Source organism: Alnus glutinosa, chromosome 7 (assembly GCF_958979055.1).
Source record: "Alnus glutinosa chromosome 7, dhAlnGlut1.1, whole genome shotgun sequence".
NCBI lineage: Eukaryota > Viridiplantae > Streptophyta > Magnoliopsida > Fagales > Betulaceae > Alnus > Alnus glutinosa.
The window spans coordinates 23476869-23496481 of NC_084892.1; the positions used below are offsets into that span (position 1 = coordinate 23476869).

Below are 19613 nucleotides of genomic sequence, written 5' to 3' on the forward strand. Positions count from 1 at the left end.
TTTTAGTGCTTTATCTGCTCAATCTTTGGTTTTGTCCAAGGTAGACAGGACCAGCAAATTTTTTATTCCTTTAGAGTAAAAAACACACCAATTTCCTAACTAGTATTTCATCTTTGGCAATGGTTTTCGATTTGGGTTTATTGTTGGGGAACCCACCCCTCTTGATCTTTGTGTAACCCTACTCCTTCATGAATGTTGTATTTACCCAAAAAAAAAAAAAAAAACCTGAAAGGGCCACCCATGGCCAAATGGGAGGTGGCCGAATGGCTAAATAATAATAATAATAAAATAAAATTGAGGGGATGGTCGAACCACCCCCAATGGCAATGGGGGTAATCAGATTCGCTTATAACTGGTTTCTGATTAATACTAAAAACCTGTCAAATTGTGATCAAGAGTTGTTTTGCACATCAATTTCCTTCATTTGGGCCCTAGATTATTTTGAATACAGTATTATACAGTGTATTTGAGCCCCTTGCCTTTTGTAGTACAAACTAACACGGCAAATATATATATAAATTTCCTTTTATGCTCTTTTTGTCTGGGAATCTATTCGGTGATATTTTATTTATACTTTGATCATGAAATGTCTTAGTTTGGCTGCATAACATGTATTTTTTGTAAGCATGTGATTTAAGAATTAAATATTATGTTATGTTTGTTTCAATATAAAATGTTTTCCACCGTAAAATGTTTTCGATAAAATTATTTTTCAGAAAAAAGTATTTTTTTGAAAATAATTTTCGGTATTTGGCTCGTAAAAAAAATCACTAACGGTGTAAAACGAAATCTGACAATCGTTGTCGAAATCTGATGATGTCTGGCTGTCGTCGCCAAATTGGCCGAAAGCTAGAAAAGTCGACGGATTCCGTAAAAAATCTTCAAATTCTGACCAAACAAGACATTAATATAATTAACTGAGTTAAAAGAAGATTCTTCTTCCTCATTGTAAACGAAAGCTTTGTCCTTGGTTTGCGGTGAACGCTCTACTTTTATTTATTTATATAATTTGTTTCCCGAAACATCATAGAAAGCTACATAATTATGCAAGTTGGGGTATCTTAGAACCATGACTTCTAGAAAAACGTGACTTTCTATCATGCCCCCCACAATCGAACACCACAGAAACCACATGACATGAATTGTAAAAGCCAAAGCTGTCGCAATCAAGTTGATGAAGATTCTGGAATCAAAACCTTTTTCAATGCAACCCTACTAATATTCATCCATCTAGATCGTACATAGATTAACCAGTAATCAATTGGCATTTTGGAAAAACGATTCCGTAAATGAACCTTTCTAGACTCTCTAGTTGATCATGGGTAGTTTGAATTGTTATTCGTAGGCAAAAATTAAGATTTTAAATCAAATGGTAATACATTCATAAATGGAAAAACCGAGTTCTTTCTACATTAAGCCCGGTAGGCCTTCATCCGTTTAAAACTGAAAAAAAAAAAAAAAAAAAAAAAAAAAAAAAAAAAAAACTTGGCGGAAATTCATTCAAAAGACAAAAAGTTGATAGTTTCATATAGGATTGTTAATTTTGATACGACCCGCAAATTTAGCACGAACAAGACACGAAATTACAAGATTATGGTTTAGGCTAAACGAGTTGGCGGGTTGACCCGTTTACTGACACAATTATAAACGATTTGGCAAGTCAATCCACGATTTGACCCACCAACCCGTTTACGACCTGTTTAGATATCGGGTCACCGCCAACCCGTTTACGACTCATCAACCTGTTGATAATTCGTCAAACCGTTCATGACCCGTTTAGCTAAACGGTTTGACCTGCGCAATCCGTTTAGTTAATCGTGTCGAATTTGGGTTGGCCTAGACAGATTAGCGGGTCAACCAAGTCAACCCAAACCCAAATTGCCAGCCCTAATTTCATAGTTAGGTCACAAGTCCAATAAAGATCCCACATCATTTTCAAGGCATTAACAAAACACCATAAATAAAAGAAAAAAATTTGAAGTTCTAAGAAAAAGAAAGTTACATGCGGGATATTGACATGATAAAATGGTATAAGCTATGACCACTAGGGATGTAAATAAACCAGTTCGTTCGATAATACGCTCGATACTTGCTTGCTTTAGCCAGATCTAAACTCGAGCTCGATACTGTAAAGACTCGCTCATTATTACTAAGTGAAGCATACCCAACTCGCTCGACAAAACTCGATAGGGACTCGTGAACTCAGCTCGTTTAAAATTGTTATTAAAGATAATACAACCCTCCATTACCTAGGATACAGAATACAACCCCCCATTACCCAGGATTTGAGCCGCACAGTTGTTGTTTTGAAAACCGTGCTGGAGTCAACGGCCTGCTGGAGTCAGAATACAACCCCCATTACCCAGGATTTGAGCCGCACGATTGACCTGCTAAAACCAATATGAGCTACGCGTCCGCTTACTGTTTCAACTTCCAGCACTTATAAATGCATCAGGACCGCAACTTAGCATCACTTGTTAACTTGGTAGAACCGTATCATGGCTGATTAGTAGCCTCCTCCTTATGCTTTTTAAAGTTGATTTCGATGGGGTTATTGGTCCTACTTTTGTAGTTCTTTTTAAATCGGATAAAATTGGATAAAATCGTCCTACTTTCGCTAAAATAATGTACAGGTATAATTAATTAATTGAAATTTTCAGTAACAAACTATTTTACCGCCCGTTATCATAAAACCCGAGGTTGTGATAGAGGGGGACCTTTAACCAGCCCTCTTCCTCCCCTTTACAATAAAAAATGTAAATTTATTCAAAAAGTATACTTTTACTATTCATTATTTTGTATTTTTCAATGCAATTGCATTTTTTATTATTAAAGGAAGGAGGGGGGCTGGTTAAAGGTCCCCCTCTATCACAACCCTAAAACCTGATGATAGTCGATTATTTAATTTGATTTGTTTTATACGGACAAATTAATTAAGTTTTGCCGTGAAGGATGGGCGGTGGGCCGTGGGCCTAGTCAAAGTCAAGTCTTCTTCTGCAGAAAAAGACCCTAGGACAGTAGGACCCCTCTTAGGCATCTGTGCGATTAAGATTTTATCCAATTTTTTAACAGAATGTGTATATCGCTAAATAGGCAAAACTAATTGTGTCCTTTTCCTCTTCTTTCTTTTTTATTTTTATTTTTATTTTTATTTTTTATTTTCATTCAACCATCTTAACACATAAAAACAAACAAAAGTGCAACAAATAATTCTCATGACACAACCAAAAGGACATTTGATCACTTTTTTTGTTTTTTGCTTGTTTACGAAGTTCTCCCATAGTCTTAATCATCACCCTCATTTCTATGCAAGCTTGCTGTCATGTTCACTGTTGGTACAGTTTTCGGTACGGTGACGTGTTGCCTTGTGATTCGTTGCCTTCCTCGATGTTCGCTCCCCTCGTAATCTGCAAAATAATAAACGGCTCGTCGGACTATGGGGGTGCCGACCGGACCCCCACTCTGATGCCTAAGTCAGTTCAAACTAATTTTCTGGAAAATATATGTAATCTCAAAAGCTCAGAGAATCTGCTTGTTTCTTAAATACCTGACGCCGTAGTCTTATTTATAGACTCACAGTTCACAGTTATAAAACCGCTAGAGTGCTTGGAGCATAATCTAATTAAGAGTCTGAGTCCTAGATCACATAGTCTTAAATCTTATCTTTCTGATTAGGAGTCTGAGTCCTAGATCACATAGTCTTGAGTCTTATCTTCATAGAATTCAAATTGGGTAGTAGAGTCCAAACTGGATAGGACACTACCCCTTTAGCTAATGTCATTCTATTAGGTACCTTATCCCATATTTGATGGGATAGAAGCCTATTTTGATATATTCTGAATATCCGTCTTTTTAGAGATAACGAATGGTCTTGTACTTGGGTCTGATCTGGCCGGGCCAACCCGATGGGCTCGGCCCGCGATACTACCTTAGGCCCACGTGTCTTTAGAGCTGATTATTTCTCCAACAGTTACCCCCCTAATTCTCTTATTTGAATTTAGAATGTAAGAGAATTAAGTACCTCAATTTCTGAATCTGGATCTTCCATAATCTGTATCTGACAATTGCCACCTCTTTCAAAGTAACTATGACGAATAATACCTCGAATCTCTGGAAGGATTAGAATTCTTGCTCCTTATCGATCTAGAACTGCTGTCAGAGTTCTAATCGAGATCTAGAATTGATGTCAGAGTTCTAATTGGACTCTGATCCTTTATTAGACTTCTAATCTAATATCTTCTTAGACTTCTGATCTGATCATTCTTCTTATCTGATTGGACCATAAGTCCTATCCCAATTCTACCAGGGATAACTGATACCTAATTTCGCTGAAGTAGTTGGTAAATGTTTATCTCCTCCTTGGATCGGGTTGAGTGGATCCAACTTATGATATGTCATAGTACTAATAGCAACTTCTCATAGATATCTTCTTCATAAATGCCTTTACATAATATTGTCGGTCGGGCCAAAGTTGTAAAAATGATCTCCTACTCTCGGTAGGAGATGGATCGGACTGATGTAGTTGATTTTACCAAGATTGTGGTGAAATGCCACTCTGAGAGAACACTTTGCGTACAACTTTCCTGAGATCAAGGTTCTGTCTGACAAAAAATGGTAAACCGTTGAAGAAAAGGCTTAACATACCCGAAGCTTCTTCATCGGTAGTGCTTCGTAGACCGCTTCCACAAAAATCTCTCTTGGGGGCTTCGGAGGCCCAGACTAGCGCTGAGGCTTTGGTTGTCCGAGACTTATAACGACTAGGGGCTTCTGCTGGCCCGAGGTTTTGTGCTTGGCGTACCGAATCTTCTAATCTGAACACCATCTAGCTTGGTCTCACTTGTGAATATCTTTATTTTCGAACTTTGTAATGTTTGAATTCTTTGTTATGGAAAAACTTTCCATAACAAATCAATTCTCACTTATCTTCTAATAACTTGAACAAATAATCGGTTTGCGTAAGTTAACTCCAAGGAGGGTAAGAAAAATATTTTGTTTCAAAAATCTTTTTGTTTCGACCTCCGGGACTAGGAGGGAAAAAATCTTTTGTTTTAACCTCCGAGCCGAGGAGGGAAAAAATCTTTTAGAAGCGATGAACTTACTTGGTTATTTTTTGTAGAGGTGATATCCCCGTATGGTTTGTTATAGGGGTTGTCTCCGTGCATCTTTTTTCGAGTTGCTCCTGAGAGATCTTAATTTGAGAGTTTGGTATAGCTTCGGTAATTTTCCCTTTGTAGAAGCTTTAACTTTGTTGAGCTACCCCCCATAGCTTTAATCCGCGACCGCGGGCTAAGTCGTTCGAGGCGGATAGTCAAGTCCTCTTGGTATCCTGGACGATGGTGTAAAAGAGATCTCGGAGTTCGGAGTGAGTCTCAGGGATTCAACCTGTAAATACTTGAACTTTCCTTTTCAAATGTATCTTTTCTTTTTCATGTAAATTTTTTTTTTGTAATGAACAAAATTTCAATGTTAATGAATGGAAGTCTTGGACATTTTGACTTTCACTTTCCTTATCTTATTAGCCGTAGAACCTCATAATTTTTCAAACTGAATTGAACATCTTTACCTGGAAAAAAGTTTAAAGTTTCTTACTCAAAAAGTTCTTCCGAGACATATCTCGGTTTCTTATAAATCTTACTTTTTATACTAGAGTTACCTCCAAAACTCGAACAAACAATCGGTTTGTGTCAGTTTTTTCCGAGGGAAGAACTGGTCTAATTTTTTGAAATTTAAGCTACCCCAAATATTTTGAACAAACAATCGGTTTGTTGAAAATTTTTACAGAGGAGAATAAAAAACCTATTTGCATCAAAGTGTTGAGTCTTACTTGATGATTTTTTAAAGAGGTTTTATCCTCATACCTTCCTGAAGCTTTTCCTTCCTGAAACTTTATCATTCTGCAGCTTTGTCATCCTAAAGCTTTGTCGTCCTAAAGCTTTGTCGTTCTGAAACTTTATCTCCCTGAACCTTTTCCTTCCTGAAGATCTGTCTTTCTAAACCTTTACCTTCTTGTTTGTTTTCCTAAAGCTTGATCATCCTGAAGCCTTATCTCCTTAAACCTTTACCATCCTGAACCTTTGTCATCCTGAAGCTTTGTCATCCTTGAAGCTTTATCTTCTTGAATCTTTACTGAAACTCTTTCTGAAGCTTTATCTTTTTTATGCTTTATCTTTCTGAATCTTTATCTTTCTGAATCTTTCCTGAAGTTCTATCATCTTGAAGCTTTTTCATCTTGTTTACCTTTCTGAAGCTTTATCTTCCTGAATCTTTATCTCCCTGGATCCTTCCTAAAGCTCTGTCATACTGAATCTTTCCTGAAGCTCTGTCATACTGGAGCTTTTTCTCCCTGAATCTTTATCATTCTGAAGTTTTACCTTCCTGTTTACCTTAATGAGCTACCCCCCATAACTTTAGTCTGCGACCGCAGGTTAAGTCGTTCGAGGTGGGTAGTCAGGTCGCTGAGCTTTACCTTCCTTTCTGAAATCGTTGTAACCTGTAAAAGACTTTATATATTATTGAAATGAAATCATAACTTGAAATCTTTACCTTTTAATTTCTTTATCTCTGAATGCTCCAATCTTTTAACGTCTGGAGACCTCCAACCGAGAGGTTTTCTTGTCTTGGTGTCCTTTCCTTAACCATTTCGGGTCGTCTGAGGAAAGGACTCGGGCCGATTCTATCTTGGATGTTCTTGTCCTTCCGAAAACCTGCAATCCCGCCGTCGTATCCTTTCCATAACCCTTTCGGATCGTTCGAGGAAAGGATTCGGGATATCTTTAACCTTATCCTTCGGAAACCTCCAACCGGGAGGTTTCAACCCTTTGTATCCTTTCCATGACCCTTTCGGGTTGTTCGAGGAAAGGACTCGGGCGGATTCTAATCGGGATATCCATCATCTTATCCTTCGGAAACCTCCAACCGGGAGGTTTCAACCCTTTGTATCCTTTCCCTGGCCCTTTCGGGCTGTTCGAGGAAAGGATTCGGGTGGATTCTTCTTTGGATATCCTTAGCCTTATCCTTCGGAAACCCCCAACCGAGGGGTTTCAACCCTTTGTATCCTTTCCCTGGCCCTTTCGGGCTGTTCGAGGAAAGGATTCGGGCGGATTCTAGTCCTCATCCTTCGGAAACCTCCAACCGGGAGGTTTCAACCCTTTGTATCCTTTCCCTGACCCTTTCGGGTTGTTCGAAAAAAGGATTCGGGCGGATTTCTTTCCCGAACATCCCCACCATAACTCTTTCAAGTCGTTCGAGGTGGGGAGTCAGATGGACGCTGATGTAGCTTGATCATCTTTGGAGAAGTTTGATGAAGAAGTGCTTCCATTCTGTCTCGGACTGCTGCTTTATTCTTAGCAGAGATCAATCGATACCTGGGGACTGTTTGTTCTTCCTTGCTCTCGGTGTTGGACTAACTGAGAGACTTTCCTTGTTTTTTCTGCGGGGTTGTCTCCCCGGCTCTCGGTGTTGGACTAACCGAGAGACTTTCCTTGTTTAATTTGTTGTAGGGGTTGTCTCCCCGTATCTTTTCTGCAAAAATGGTTAACGAAGCACTGCATATACTAAAACAAAATAGCAGAATGCACAGTAGCACCATATATTCTTTTCATCCGTCGGGATGATTTTGTGATCCTTTCACTCACGACAGGACTGAAGCCTCAACACATGAGTCTATTTTATCAAAATATATATACATTTCGGCAAAGCGTACAAGTGCATGCATATATATATATATATATATATATATATATATATATATATTTTTTTTTTTCTTGGTTGATAAAAACCAACATTTATCCTTACTTTAACATAAATCATAGTTGTAAAAGAAGAGTATGAACTTATCTGGTGAATTCAATGAAGATGGACCGTCTTACTTGGAGCTCCTTATCCTGCACGCCACTCGATATGGTGTTCTTTGGGAGAGTTCCTCAAACTGGACCCTTGGCTCGGATTTGTCCCTCGGCACGTGACTGTGCACTTAGGAGGATGGCGAATCTAAAGGGGTCCTCAAAGTGTGCCATTTGGAACTAGGAGCTCGGGCATAGTCTCCTCGAAATAATACCCTCGGAATAAAGTCTCGGTAGTGTCATCTCGGTACATACTTTTCGCCTCGGTAGAATACCCTCGGATCAAACTTCTCGGATTATACTTTCTTCTCGGTATATCACCTCGGATCTAACTTTTCGCCTCGGTAAAACACCTCGGATCTAACTTTCCCCTCGGTATATCACCTCGGATCTAACTTTTCACCTCGGTAAAACACCTCGGATCTAACTTTTCGCCTCGGTAAAACACCTCGGATCTAACTTTCCCCTCGGTATATCACCTCGGATCTAACTTTCCGCCTCGGTAAATCACCTCAGATCTAACTTTTCACCTCGGTAAAACACATCGGATCTAACTTTTCGCCTCGGTAAAACACCTCAGATCTAACTTTTCATCTCGGTAAAACACCTCGGATCTAACTTTTTACTTGTGTAGAACATCTCTGATCTAACTTTTCCTTGAGTCTTATTTTCTTTCCTTCTGGTCTGGATCCTGGTTTGAACCAGTAGCCTCTTGAATCCCCCTAAGCTGAATAGATTCATCACAGGTTGTGTTCCCTGCTGCAATGTTTATATTTGCCATCAACTTCTCTGTAAACCCATTTTCTGCCAAAAGCGCCTCCTCTATTGCCATCTGAAATTCACACGGCTTGCAGCCATTCAATTCGGACTGCTCTTGGAACCTGTCTACATAATCCATGAATGAAAAAATCATCCCACGTTTGACCCATGCATAATCCCGTTGATTCTCATTTCCTGAGTACCCGTAAAACATTACACAAGCCGCATCAGGTATGCAAGACCTCAAAACCAATTCAGGCGCTTGTCTCATTGGATCAATTACAATGGCAGGCCAATGAGGCTCCTTCTTCCCCGGCTTTGCCCACACTATGTCACCCGAATAGAAGTCCTCCGGCCCATACAACCCGTGTTTCCTCTCACCATTCTCCAAAAACTCAACCTGTTCCTCGATTTCCTCAACCGGGCACTTCTCGTCTTCCCCCAGCTGCTCATTCAGCGATGTCAGTGTGCTCCGTGAGCTCAAATACTTCCTAACATTATTGCAATTCCTAAACTCCAGATACGTTTCTTCTTCCCCCACCTCTTCTTCACATAATGTCACATATTTCCTCCACTTGAATCCAGTTTTCTCGTCGTTCCGATCTTTTTTCAAACCGGTTTTTGGCGTTCTAAAGCTAAATTTATCTTTTTGCATTCAGCATCCTCATTAAAACTATAATCACGCAAGCTAGTTTTGCTGTCTTTCCTCCAATTCTCAATAACTGAATCGTTAAACTGTGAAGGAAGTACCTGGACTCGGCCCCGAGACGTTCTCACCAGCGGCGGCCGCGGAACCTCCGCCGCTGCAACTGCACGATCACTCTTTGCCTTAGCTCTCGTCGAATCACGGCCCTTCGTTTTCGACTCGACCTCGCCGGGGGAGCACGACAATTCGGTACACCACGAGGCAGCGAAGCCCTTCTCGGAGTTGAGAATCCCTCAGAAGCTCACGGGGATTATGCCGGCGGCGACTTTGCCGAGAAGATTGAGAGGGTAATATCCATTCTTGGTGTTGGTCTTCCTCTTCTTCCGAGACACGGCCGAGTTGTCATCATCCTCACCCGCCGAATCGCCGAGTTTGCTCCGTTTCAGACTCGGCATTTGGGATTTCAAATTCCACTTGATTATCATTGTGTCTCCATGTGCCGATCTGCCTTAGTTGATGGCAGATCTACATGCCTTCCTGCATATCTGCAGTGGTGAATCTTGGGCATCGGATCCCTTCTCCGGCGCTAGTGGTTCTGATCTGGCTTCAGATTTCGGCGGGTTGCGATCAAAGCCCGGTTGTCTACTTGAATCATCTGGAGACGAGCTTGATCTCCTACCATCAATCACCAACTGACTCGGCACCACCGGCAGCAAGACCAGATCGTGATGTTCTCTGGCGGCAGAAGGGGAAAAGCCGACTAGCCGAGGGGTCCTCCGTTCATCAGGGAAGAAACCATAGCCGGACTGGGTTGGACATACCCGTCGGTTTTTTTTTTTTTGATTTGTTTTTCAGAAACAAATCGACCCATCGTCACCGAACAAATTCTGAATTTGTGCGAACACGAATTTGAGACTGTACACCCGTGTAACACATCTGTATATTTTCAGCACCGATTTGGTGTTACCAGATTCCGATCTAAGATTCCAAACTTGATTTGATCACGCAGTCACCCTTGTGGATTTTTTTTTCGCAAGAACGATTTGTCATTCCCACAAACGGCGCCAAACTGTTGGTACAGTTTCTGGTACGGTGACGTGTTGCCTTGTGATTCGTTGCCTTCCTTGATGTTCGCTCCCCTCGTAATCTGCAAAATAATAAACGGCTCGTCGGACTATGAGGGTGCCGACCGGACCCCCACTCCGATGCCTAAGTCAGTTCAAACTAATTTTCTGGAAGAATATATGTAATCTCAAAAGCTCAGAGAATCTGCTTGTTTCTTAAATACCTGACGCCGTAGTCTTATTTATAGACTCACAGTTCACAGTTATAAAACCGCTAGAGTGCTTGGAGCATAATCTAATTAGGAGTCTGAGTCCTAGATCACATAGTCTTGAGTCTTATCTTCATAGAATTCAAATTGGGTAGTAGAGTCCAAACTGGATAGGACACTACCCCTTTAGCTAATGTCATTCTATTAGGTACCTTATCCCATATTTGATGGGATAGAAGCCTATTTGATATATTCTGAATATCCGTCTTTTTGGAGATAACGAATGGTCTTGTACTTGGGTCTGATCTGGCCGGGCCAACCTGATGGGCTTGGCCCCCGATACTACCTTAGGCCCACGTGTCTTTGGAGCTGATTATTTCTCCAACAACAAATACTTAGTTCAAACTATTTAAAATACTTGCAATGTGGGCTTTTGCCGTATTGAGCTCATCCAAAGTACCGTCGTCTCGGATTTTTCTCTGTCCATGAAGTCCTTAGATATGTTTTCATACCAGAATAGCATTCTCGCGACTCTTCACTGTCATTTCTCGAGGATGACCAATTCGACGACATCTAAATCAACAGACAAATGATTTCAAATTAACAAATAAAGAATGTGATTCCCGTAGAATGTATATATGTCTAAATAACCCAAAATTAACGGTTCGCATTTCATATGATGAAACAATAAGCTGATGTTATACTACACACGAGCCGGTAGAATCGAAAATGCATGAGAAATTAAATTATCAAGAACATTCATGAAAAGTAAAAACAAATACATGAGTAAATCTCAACCAATTTCCTTTGTTTGAGAGGACTACACTACGTGAAAGTTATTGATTGACGTTGCCTTCGTTTATGCATGCTTACAATATTGTTTCCTTTTCCATGGGCGATTCGGAATAGATTCCTTAGAATCATCCTCTTCCCACGTCACTTTTTCCCTTCCCACAATTCTACCGTCACAACCATTCTCTCACCCATTCATTAAAGTCACAATACACGTCTCCACACCCATCTTCTTGGTGATTTTGTGAGTGTCGGCTTCCGAATTTAAATCAGATGAAGATATGAATATAAAATTATATAAGTTAATTTAACCTGGTTCATTAATTTGTTTAAATGTATTAAATTTTTTAATCTTAATTTGTTAATTTTGTATTATATTTGTTGGTCGTATAACAAATTATCAGTCCAAAATGTCTTCTATTGTTTTAAGTGGTGTCAAAGCATAAGTATAAAACTATAAGTCAAACATAATTAAACTGACCCATCTCATATAAGATGCATACAAAAACGAAACCTGAACTTAAAAGTATTTCAAATACTTTTGAAATGCTATTATGTTTGGGTTACATCATTTCTAGTGATGCAAGAAGTTCTTTTTATGTCACTTTAAAAATATTGTAGCTTTTAAAATCACAATTTAATTTGTGATAGATAACTATTAGATTTTGAATCAATAATAATTTTTAAAAATTCTCATAATTTTGTAAGAGACACAAAAAAGCCTTATAGTGTTCAACAAATTTGTTGAGCACCCTAGCATTGTAACTTAACAATGCATTAAAGAAAAACTTAATAAAAAAAAAATCATATAATTAGCTTTCTTTCTTAAGAACCGTGAAGCAAATAATTAAAATAAAGAGTTGGATGTAGGTATTTAAAAATTTGAATAGTTAAAATAATAATAATTAAAATATATATGATATTTAAAAATAAAAAATAAAAAATTACTGCCACGAAGGCAAGTATGAAAGGAATGATCTATACACAAATGCACGTATAACGGTATAAGCAAATAGAGTAAAGACGTTTGGCTGTGTTTGGCAATGAATATGCCATGCCAAGGTAGTAGACAGCCATTTTTTATCTCTTTTTTATTTTTTTATTTATTTTTTATTTTTTACTTTTTACATTTTTAAAAAACAATCAATAACAATATATATATATATATATATATATATATATATATATATATATATATATATATATATTTACATTTTATATTATATCAATAAATTTTTTATTATTATTTGAATAAAAATTTTACTAAAATATAATTTTTTTTTTTACTTTTCTATACAAAACTTTTTATATTATATCACATTTATCACTTTTTATTGACTCAAAAAAATAATAACCCACTATCCCTTTTTATTGACTCTAAAATATACACTACCCGGCAAATCACTTGCCAAACTTACTCATAAGTACTGAACCACGATCGATAAAAAGTCGATGTCACATCTACAAATTCAAAATCACTGGCGTATATTTTTTACTTTGGGAAATGCTGGTGTTCCCATCAGCATCCCACCCCCATCCGACTACACCCTAAATGATTTTTTTTTTGGGAAATGCTTGTGTTCCCACTAGCATCCCACCCCATCCCACCACCCCTAAGTGCAAAAATCTGAAAATGAATTTATTAAATAAAAAAAAAAACCAATTACTTAGGATTGATGGGACGGGGGTGAGATGCCGGTGAAAACACTAATATTTTCCTTTTTTTTTTTTTTATTTAATAATTTCATTTTCAGTTTTTTCACTTAGGGTGTGGGGATGCTGGTGGGAACACCCGTATTTCCCTTTTAACTTTTTCAATTACATGAAACAACATTAGCTAATGCCTCCTGCACAACGGTTGCTCAAGAAATAAGAAACATAGAGTGAGTCCACACGTGGAGTTCATGCGGTGGAACCCACGATGTGAGCCTCAACCACGTCTCTTGTCTCAACAGCTTTACCTACCTATACAACGGAGTCTTCCCTAATGACATATACATCTCCAAATCATCGGGAGAAAAATGGCGGAAAAACAAAAAAATCGCCATGTAAGTTTCTACGCTTTGAACCGCAAACGCCGCCGATGAGTCGAGGACGACGAAGAGGAAGGGCTACTTACTGAGTCCGTCGTCCCAAAGAACAAATCCGATAGGTGATTCCCCACATCTTCAGGGGCAAATCTGACATATAACCCCACGTTCCTCTCTCCTCCAACGGTAGGCCTATGCTTCTCGTAAAATTCCCTGTAAACCGTCACAACCTTTCTCGCTATGGACACCTTGATTTCGTCTCGGAGTTTTGGGTCCGATACGATGACTGAACTCTGCTTCCGACACGCTTCCTCGAAACTCAAATTAAATTTTCTGAATATCTCCTTCGCTTCCGCCGGCGAAATCACGGCCGACGGATTCTGCGGCAGTGACGCCACTACCTTGCCCCACGCCAACCTCTCGTAATTCGTGGCGAACTGTCTCGCTTTCGCTTCGTGCCTCGTGATCCATTCCTCTCCGAGAAGGTACTGAAGGTTCGACGTACGGACCTTGGAGACCACGTGTTGAAGATTGTTGGTTAGGAATATGTATGAGAGCGATACGTCTTTGTAATGCTCGGCGTTGCGGTCAAGCTTACACAGAAGCACGAGGATTAGCCAAGCCATGCGCATGGAAATCGCCGGTGCCTGAGAGTCATCGGACTGTGGAATATCGAAGTAAGATTCCGGCAGCGACGATCTCTGCGGCGGAGGGCACTCGGCGAAAATATCTTCGAGGACGTTGCTGTAATCGGCGAGCATCGAGAGGTAGTTCATCGCGTCGAGCGTCAGTGGGTGAACCCCGCCGCCGCGGGCGAGCGACTTGGAGTACGAGTTCTTCTGGATCGTTGACTCGAAGTCAGATACCATTGCGCGCACTGACTCGGTGATCCCGATCAGCGATGTGAGGGCTTGGGATCGGACTGTGGCGGTGGATTCGAGCGCGAAGATGGACTCGATCTCGAGCCAGTTCTCGGAAATGGCGGTGTACATGTCGAGCACGCGAAAGATTTTTTCGGGAGATTTCGGAGATTTGCTTTTGGCAACGACTTCGGGGAATCCGAACAGAAGAGTAGCGCCTTCTTTGGAGATCTCGGCAAAGCAAGACTCTCTGATAGAGTCGGAGGCAGCAAAGACGTGGTCGCAGAGAATTCTCTCCCCATGTAAGAGCGTTTTCAAGGAGATCTTCACTGCGCTCAACCAGCTCCTGATCTTCAGGTCCAGAACTTCCCAGTCCATCTTGTTAATATGAGAGGAACTCAGTTTCTCCACGCCTAGTCGGTAAATGCCTTCGTCGACTATAGATTTTCTGATGATTTTGTATATACTCAAGCACTCTTTGGCGTAGCCGGAGGAGATCATGCATTCGGCTATGGACCTCAAGTCCGCCATGGCAATGGAAGATGCCTCCTCGACCTCGTCGATGGCATCACCGGCGGTCCGCACATCTTCGTCGTCCTCATAATCGGACGTGCTTGATCTGGTGGAGGCGCGTGAGGATCGGGCAGAGACGGACTCGGGGTCCAGGTGGGCCCGGTTCATGGAGAGGATTTGGTAGAACTCCTTCTGGAGCCTCTTCATGGCGATCTGCATGAGGTTCTGGGCGCGGACGAGCTTCTCGGACGTGGAGTTCTCTGAGACCAAGGCGTGCATGGCCTTCTGGAGGGCGTTCACGCAGTTGATGAACTCCATGGCCTCTTGTTTGCTCTCGTAGAAGAGGGACGTGACTTTGGCGTACGTGGAGCTCTCCGGGTCCCATTTCGTGACCAAGGCCGCGGCGGCCTCGATACTCTGGTCGATCATGAAGTCCGGGAAGATGCGCCGAGGGGTTGAGACGGAGGGTCCTGCAGGTGAGGAGTGGGGAGAGACGGAAAACGACGGCGTTCTGGAGTGAAAGAATATGCTCCTCATTCCTTTCCTCGGCATTTTGAAGCTTTTAGAAGAAGCTCTGTTTGATTTTGGGCTCGTTGCTTTTGCTGGGTGGTGATAAATACACGCAAAGCTCCGTTTGTTTCTCAGGAAAAGATTTGGCTGGATGGGTGAAAAGGGAAACAGAGCTAAGCGTTTCAGTTTCAGATGGCAATATTCTTTAATTTGGCCCGATTGTTTGGGCGTTTCCAGATTTGGACTGCGTGGGGGTTTATATATATAGACGAATGAAGGACGCCGGCCGTCGCCAAAAGAAATAAAGTGAAGCTTCGGATTTGAAAATTGGAAAAAGCACATGGAGATTGACTTTTTATCGTTCAAGAGTTGTGAGTCGCATACACCCACGTAAGCCGACTCTTTCGCGTTCCACGCGTCAGACTCGAAGCTTGGTTCCGTGCGTCTCAGATAAACGAAAAAAAAAGGATAAAATATAATAAACAAAAACATCGGGCACCGTTTGGAAATGATTATACTAAAGGAAAATTAAAGGAAGCTGCAAATAAAATAAACTGAGACAATTTCGTCCTCCGAGAACTTTGATATTAATTTTCTAATCACCCCGCGTCAGCACATATACAACCAAATGGGAACGTCATGCTTTTATTTTTTATTTTTCTATATAATATTCCTTCTCCGGGTTGACCATTTATTTAGAGTCTCCACGCTTTCGTTGAAAAGAAGCCAATCGATCGCAAGTTTTTAATCCTACTTATGGGCGTACGTAAGCGTAAATATCATGGAAAGGCTATCAAAGAATCAGGGATGACGCAAACACAAATATTATTAGCGGCTCTTAACCTTTCCGATTGTTACTTTCAGGATAAGAAATCACGATCAACTTGCTTGTTTTCCAAGTTTCATTTGAGCTTCAAGTGAGTCTAAGATTCCGTTTAAGTTTATGATTTTTAAATCACAATGTGATTTGAAAATAGTGATTTTAAAAACTTAATTAAGTGTTTGATAAAATTGTAATTTTTTTAAAAATACAATTTTCAAACGGTTCATTTTTTTAAAATTTGGTTTAAAACCCTAATTTAGATGTTAGCGGTATAAATATATATAAAATATAAAATAAAATGGAGGAGGAGAAAGAGAGAGAGCATAAGTAAAAAGAGACGTATTAGTTATATCTTGACTAAATTGTATTATTTTCATTATATTGAACTAATCAAGGAATAAAATAACTATACAAGAAAATAAAATAATGGGTTTATTTCCTTATAATAATATTTCTCTTATTTTGATAATTTATAATTTTTTTTAAACGATATAGTTTTAATTAAATTCATTTTCAAAGTTATATCCTAATTAACAATTGTTTAATTTATAGTATAACTTAATTAAAGTCAAATCCTAATTAACAATTGTTTAATTTATAAAATAAGACCCACTTTGTTGGCATGTAAGCATACCGGCGAAAAAAATAACCTATACTTCATCGCACTCTAATTTATAATTAGACTGATGTGATAATATTGATCAATATATATATATATATATATTTTAAAAAAAAGGCTGATGAAATAAGATAGAGTGAGTGAAGGTGTACTATATGTATGTTACTCCAGAAAACAGAATACAAGATGTCTTGCTCCACATGGTTATCTTATTATTTAAAAATCCTTAAGGAAAATTGTTAAAGTAGTCCTTGTCATCTACCATTTGAAGAAAATTGTTAGATGCACATGTGGATCTACGTTATAAACAAATCGCTAATTGATATGTGGTATAGTTAATGGCTCAACTTGTTCTTATTATTTAGTTGATTCTTGCTCTTCTTTACCTCTAAAAGGTCATACTATATATTGAGCATTACAAAGAGGAAGAAAAATATGTAGCCAATTAATACTGTTTGATTCAAAAAGATTGCCTCAATAATCTACTTCCATCCCATTTTGTATGTGAACCAAATAAGTGGGCGTGCGACGGACTTTTAATAATCGAATGCATGCATCGATGATAATTCAAATAGCTAGCCACTTTCATGGGTCCTATTTGACGGCTTTTTATTCAGAGTTTAGCTGCCTATTTTCACTGACGAATAATAAATTAATTGACAAAATCAGCCTTCGTTTATCTTTTAATAATGTGAACTTCAAAACATTTCCATCTCCTCAGACCATCATTTTCAAACTCCACATTTTTATTCCCATTTTTGGTCAAGTACAAGCAAGAAATGGAGCCAAACATATATATATATATATATATATATATATATATACATACGTGCACCTCTCAATTATCATATGTCTTCGTCATATCATATGCTCTGTTGGCTTTCATTTTCTTGGCCTCCAGGAATTAATATATATACTTGAGAAATAAAATAATTAAACTTTTATTTTCCAAGTTTTACTTCTATGAACATTACCTTTTGTGCAGAGTAATACAATTCAATAGAACATTACAATACGATTGAGATGATGTAGCAGTAATAATCAACACTTATTATTATTGTTATTTTGTTACAAGTGTCGTTGATCCAGTGACTGATTTACACTATCACATAGCCCACATGATCATCAAGTTGTATAACAATCCTATCTCTTTTTGTAATAGGCATATTGTAATAACCCCGACCCCCTTTCGAGGGTAGAATAGTCTTTACCACCTATGAGAATGGATAACTAGACGGGATTAATAAACACATGATGTTATATATGAATTTTTAATTCTTGATATTAATTCATATTTCTTGATATTAAATAGCCACTCATATATTTTATTAAAACACCTACTTTTAAATTTAATAAATTTATATCAATTTAAGTTCCACTTTTATAATTTATATTTATAAAAAAATATGAGGACCGGATTTTATATTTTTATGCAATTTTATTCCTATTAAAATACCTGTTTTTTTATATAAAACCCTAGTAGCCAAAGAATAAAACCCTACTCCTATAAATACCCCCTCTTAGTCGTTACTCCGATCCCTTTCCTCACCTCACAAAATATTTTCCTACCAGCTGTCTCTTCATTGTTGCACGCAGGACCACTGCAGGTATATTTTGGTCTCTTTTCTTTTCTCTTCTATTTGTTTATTTTTCTCCTTCACATGATGCAGCCGAGGCCCACACCTATTATCCTTCTTTGTTTTCTTTTTCTTTTTTTTCTCTCTCCTTTGTCTTCTCCAAATCCCAACGTCATATGTGTATTGTCTTCCTTTTCTTTGTTTTTTTTTTTTTTTCTCTTTCCCTATTCTTTCTTTTTTCTAATACCACCGAGAGGTATATAGATATATATATATATATATGTATATATTTTTTTTATCTTCTCTTGTCTTAGCCAAACTCAATTCAGAATGGTTGGATTATGAAATCCTCTCACTTTTCAATTCAGCCAGAGGCTATTTTGGGGGAAACGATAAATTGTTGTTTATTTTGTTTTGATTCTTTTCTTTTTACTTTTATGTACAGATTTGGGTTTGCCCTAAATTCTTTCACAAAGAGATGTATAGTCCAAAAAAATTTCTATTTTTGGTACAAAGTAGTTTAATGTAAACATTCAAATCTTCTTGTAAATTCCTTAAAAATCATGGATCATTTTTATAAATTATTTTACTTAAGGGTATAGTTTGTGATATCGGAATTTATTAAACTCTATAATTATAAAAGAGAATATTTCTGATGACAATTACCTTTACTAATGTCGTTAAACATATATCTAGAGAATCCATTCTCAGTAGGTTAGCAAGACAAATCCTAGTGGTGTTAGTGTGTAGTTTAGTGACTAGCACGAGGTATTGATTTATTTAAACCTGTACCAGGTGACTAGTTAGCAGTCGAGATAGTCCAGCGACTTATTTGCAATCAGAGAGGTAAGGGATCCTCTACCCATTTTCAAATTGTTTTATGTCATATTACTTTATCTTTTTTTTAAAACATATTTGAAATTAATTGTTCTTGTTCTATATTTCAAATTATATTGATGCATGAAGGACTGTTATAAAAATAGTTTTGAGATGAAAATTGTCGGTATAAATGTTAATCTTGAAATCACTGTTTTAAAAGAAGCTTTGGTTATAAAGGATTTTCTAGTTATTCGTAAATTGTATAATTGGTTCCCGAGACGGGAAGTTACAGCTTTTTTGAAATTAATGAGAAAATGAGAGTAAAAACCCTCCCACACGTTGCCTCAAAAGTTATGAAAGGAATACGAATAATTTGTGAGAATGAAATTTTTATAAATGAGGCACGTGTGTGGAGGAGACTATTATTTTGGCCCCAGAGATATTCACAGAGATTTACAGAGTTTAAGCTCGGTACCGTTGCTTGGATGGAAGCGCAACCGCTCAAGGACTTAGAGAGAGCAGATCCATCCCTATGTCATGCGAAGTGCACT

The 19613-nt window shown here is 38.5% G+C and overlaps 1 protein-coding gene and 1 pseudogene across 1 annotated transcript; both read right to left on the reverse strand.

Moving 5' to 3' along the window:
- Positions 1 to 8505: 8505 nt before the first annotated feature.
- On the reverse strand, positions 8506 to 9733 carry LOC133873341 (histone-lysine N-methyltransferase ATX4-like; annotated as a pseudogene).
- Positions 9734 to 12751: 3018 nt separating this feature from the next.
- LOC133872658 (exocyst complex component EXO70H1-like) lies at positions 12752 to 15475 on the reverse strand. The gene has a single exon (XM_062310236.1). The coding sequence runs from the start codon at positions 15264 to 15266 to the stop codon at positions 13368 to 13370; it is 1899 nt and encodes a 632-aa protein (XP_062166220.1). The 5' UTR covers positions 15267 to 15475; the 3' UTR covers positions 12752 to 13367.
- Between the last annotated feature and the right edge of the window lie 4138 nt (positions 15476 to 19613).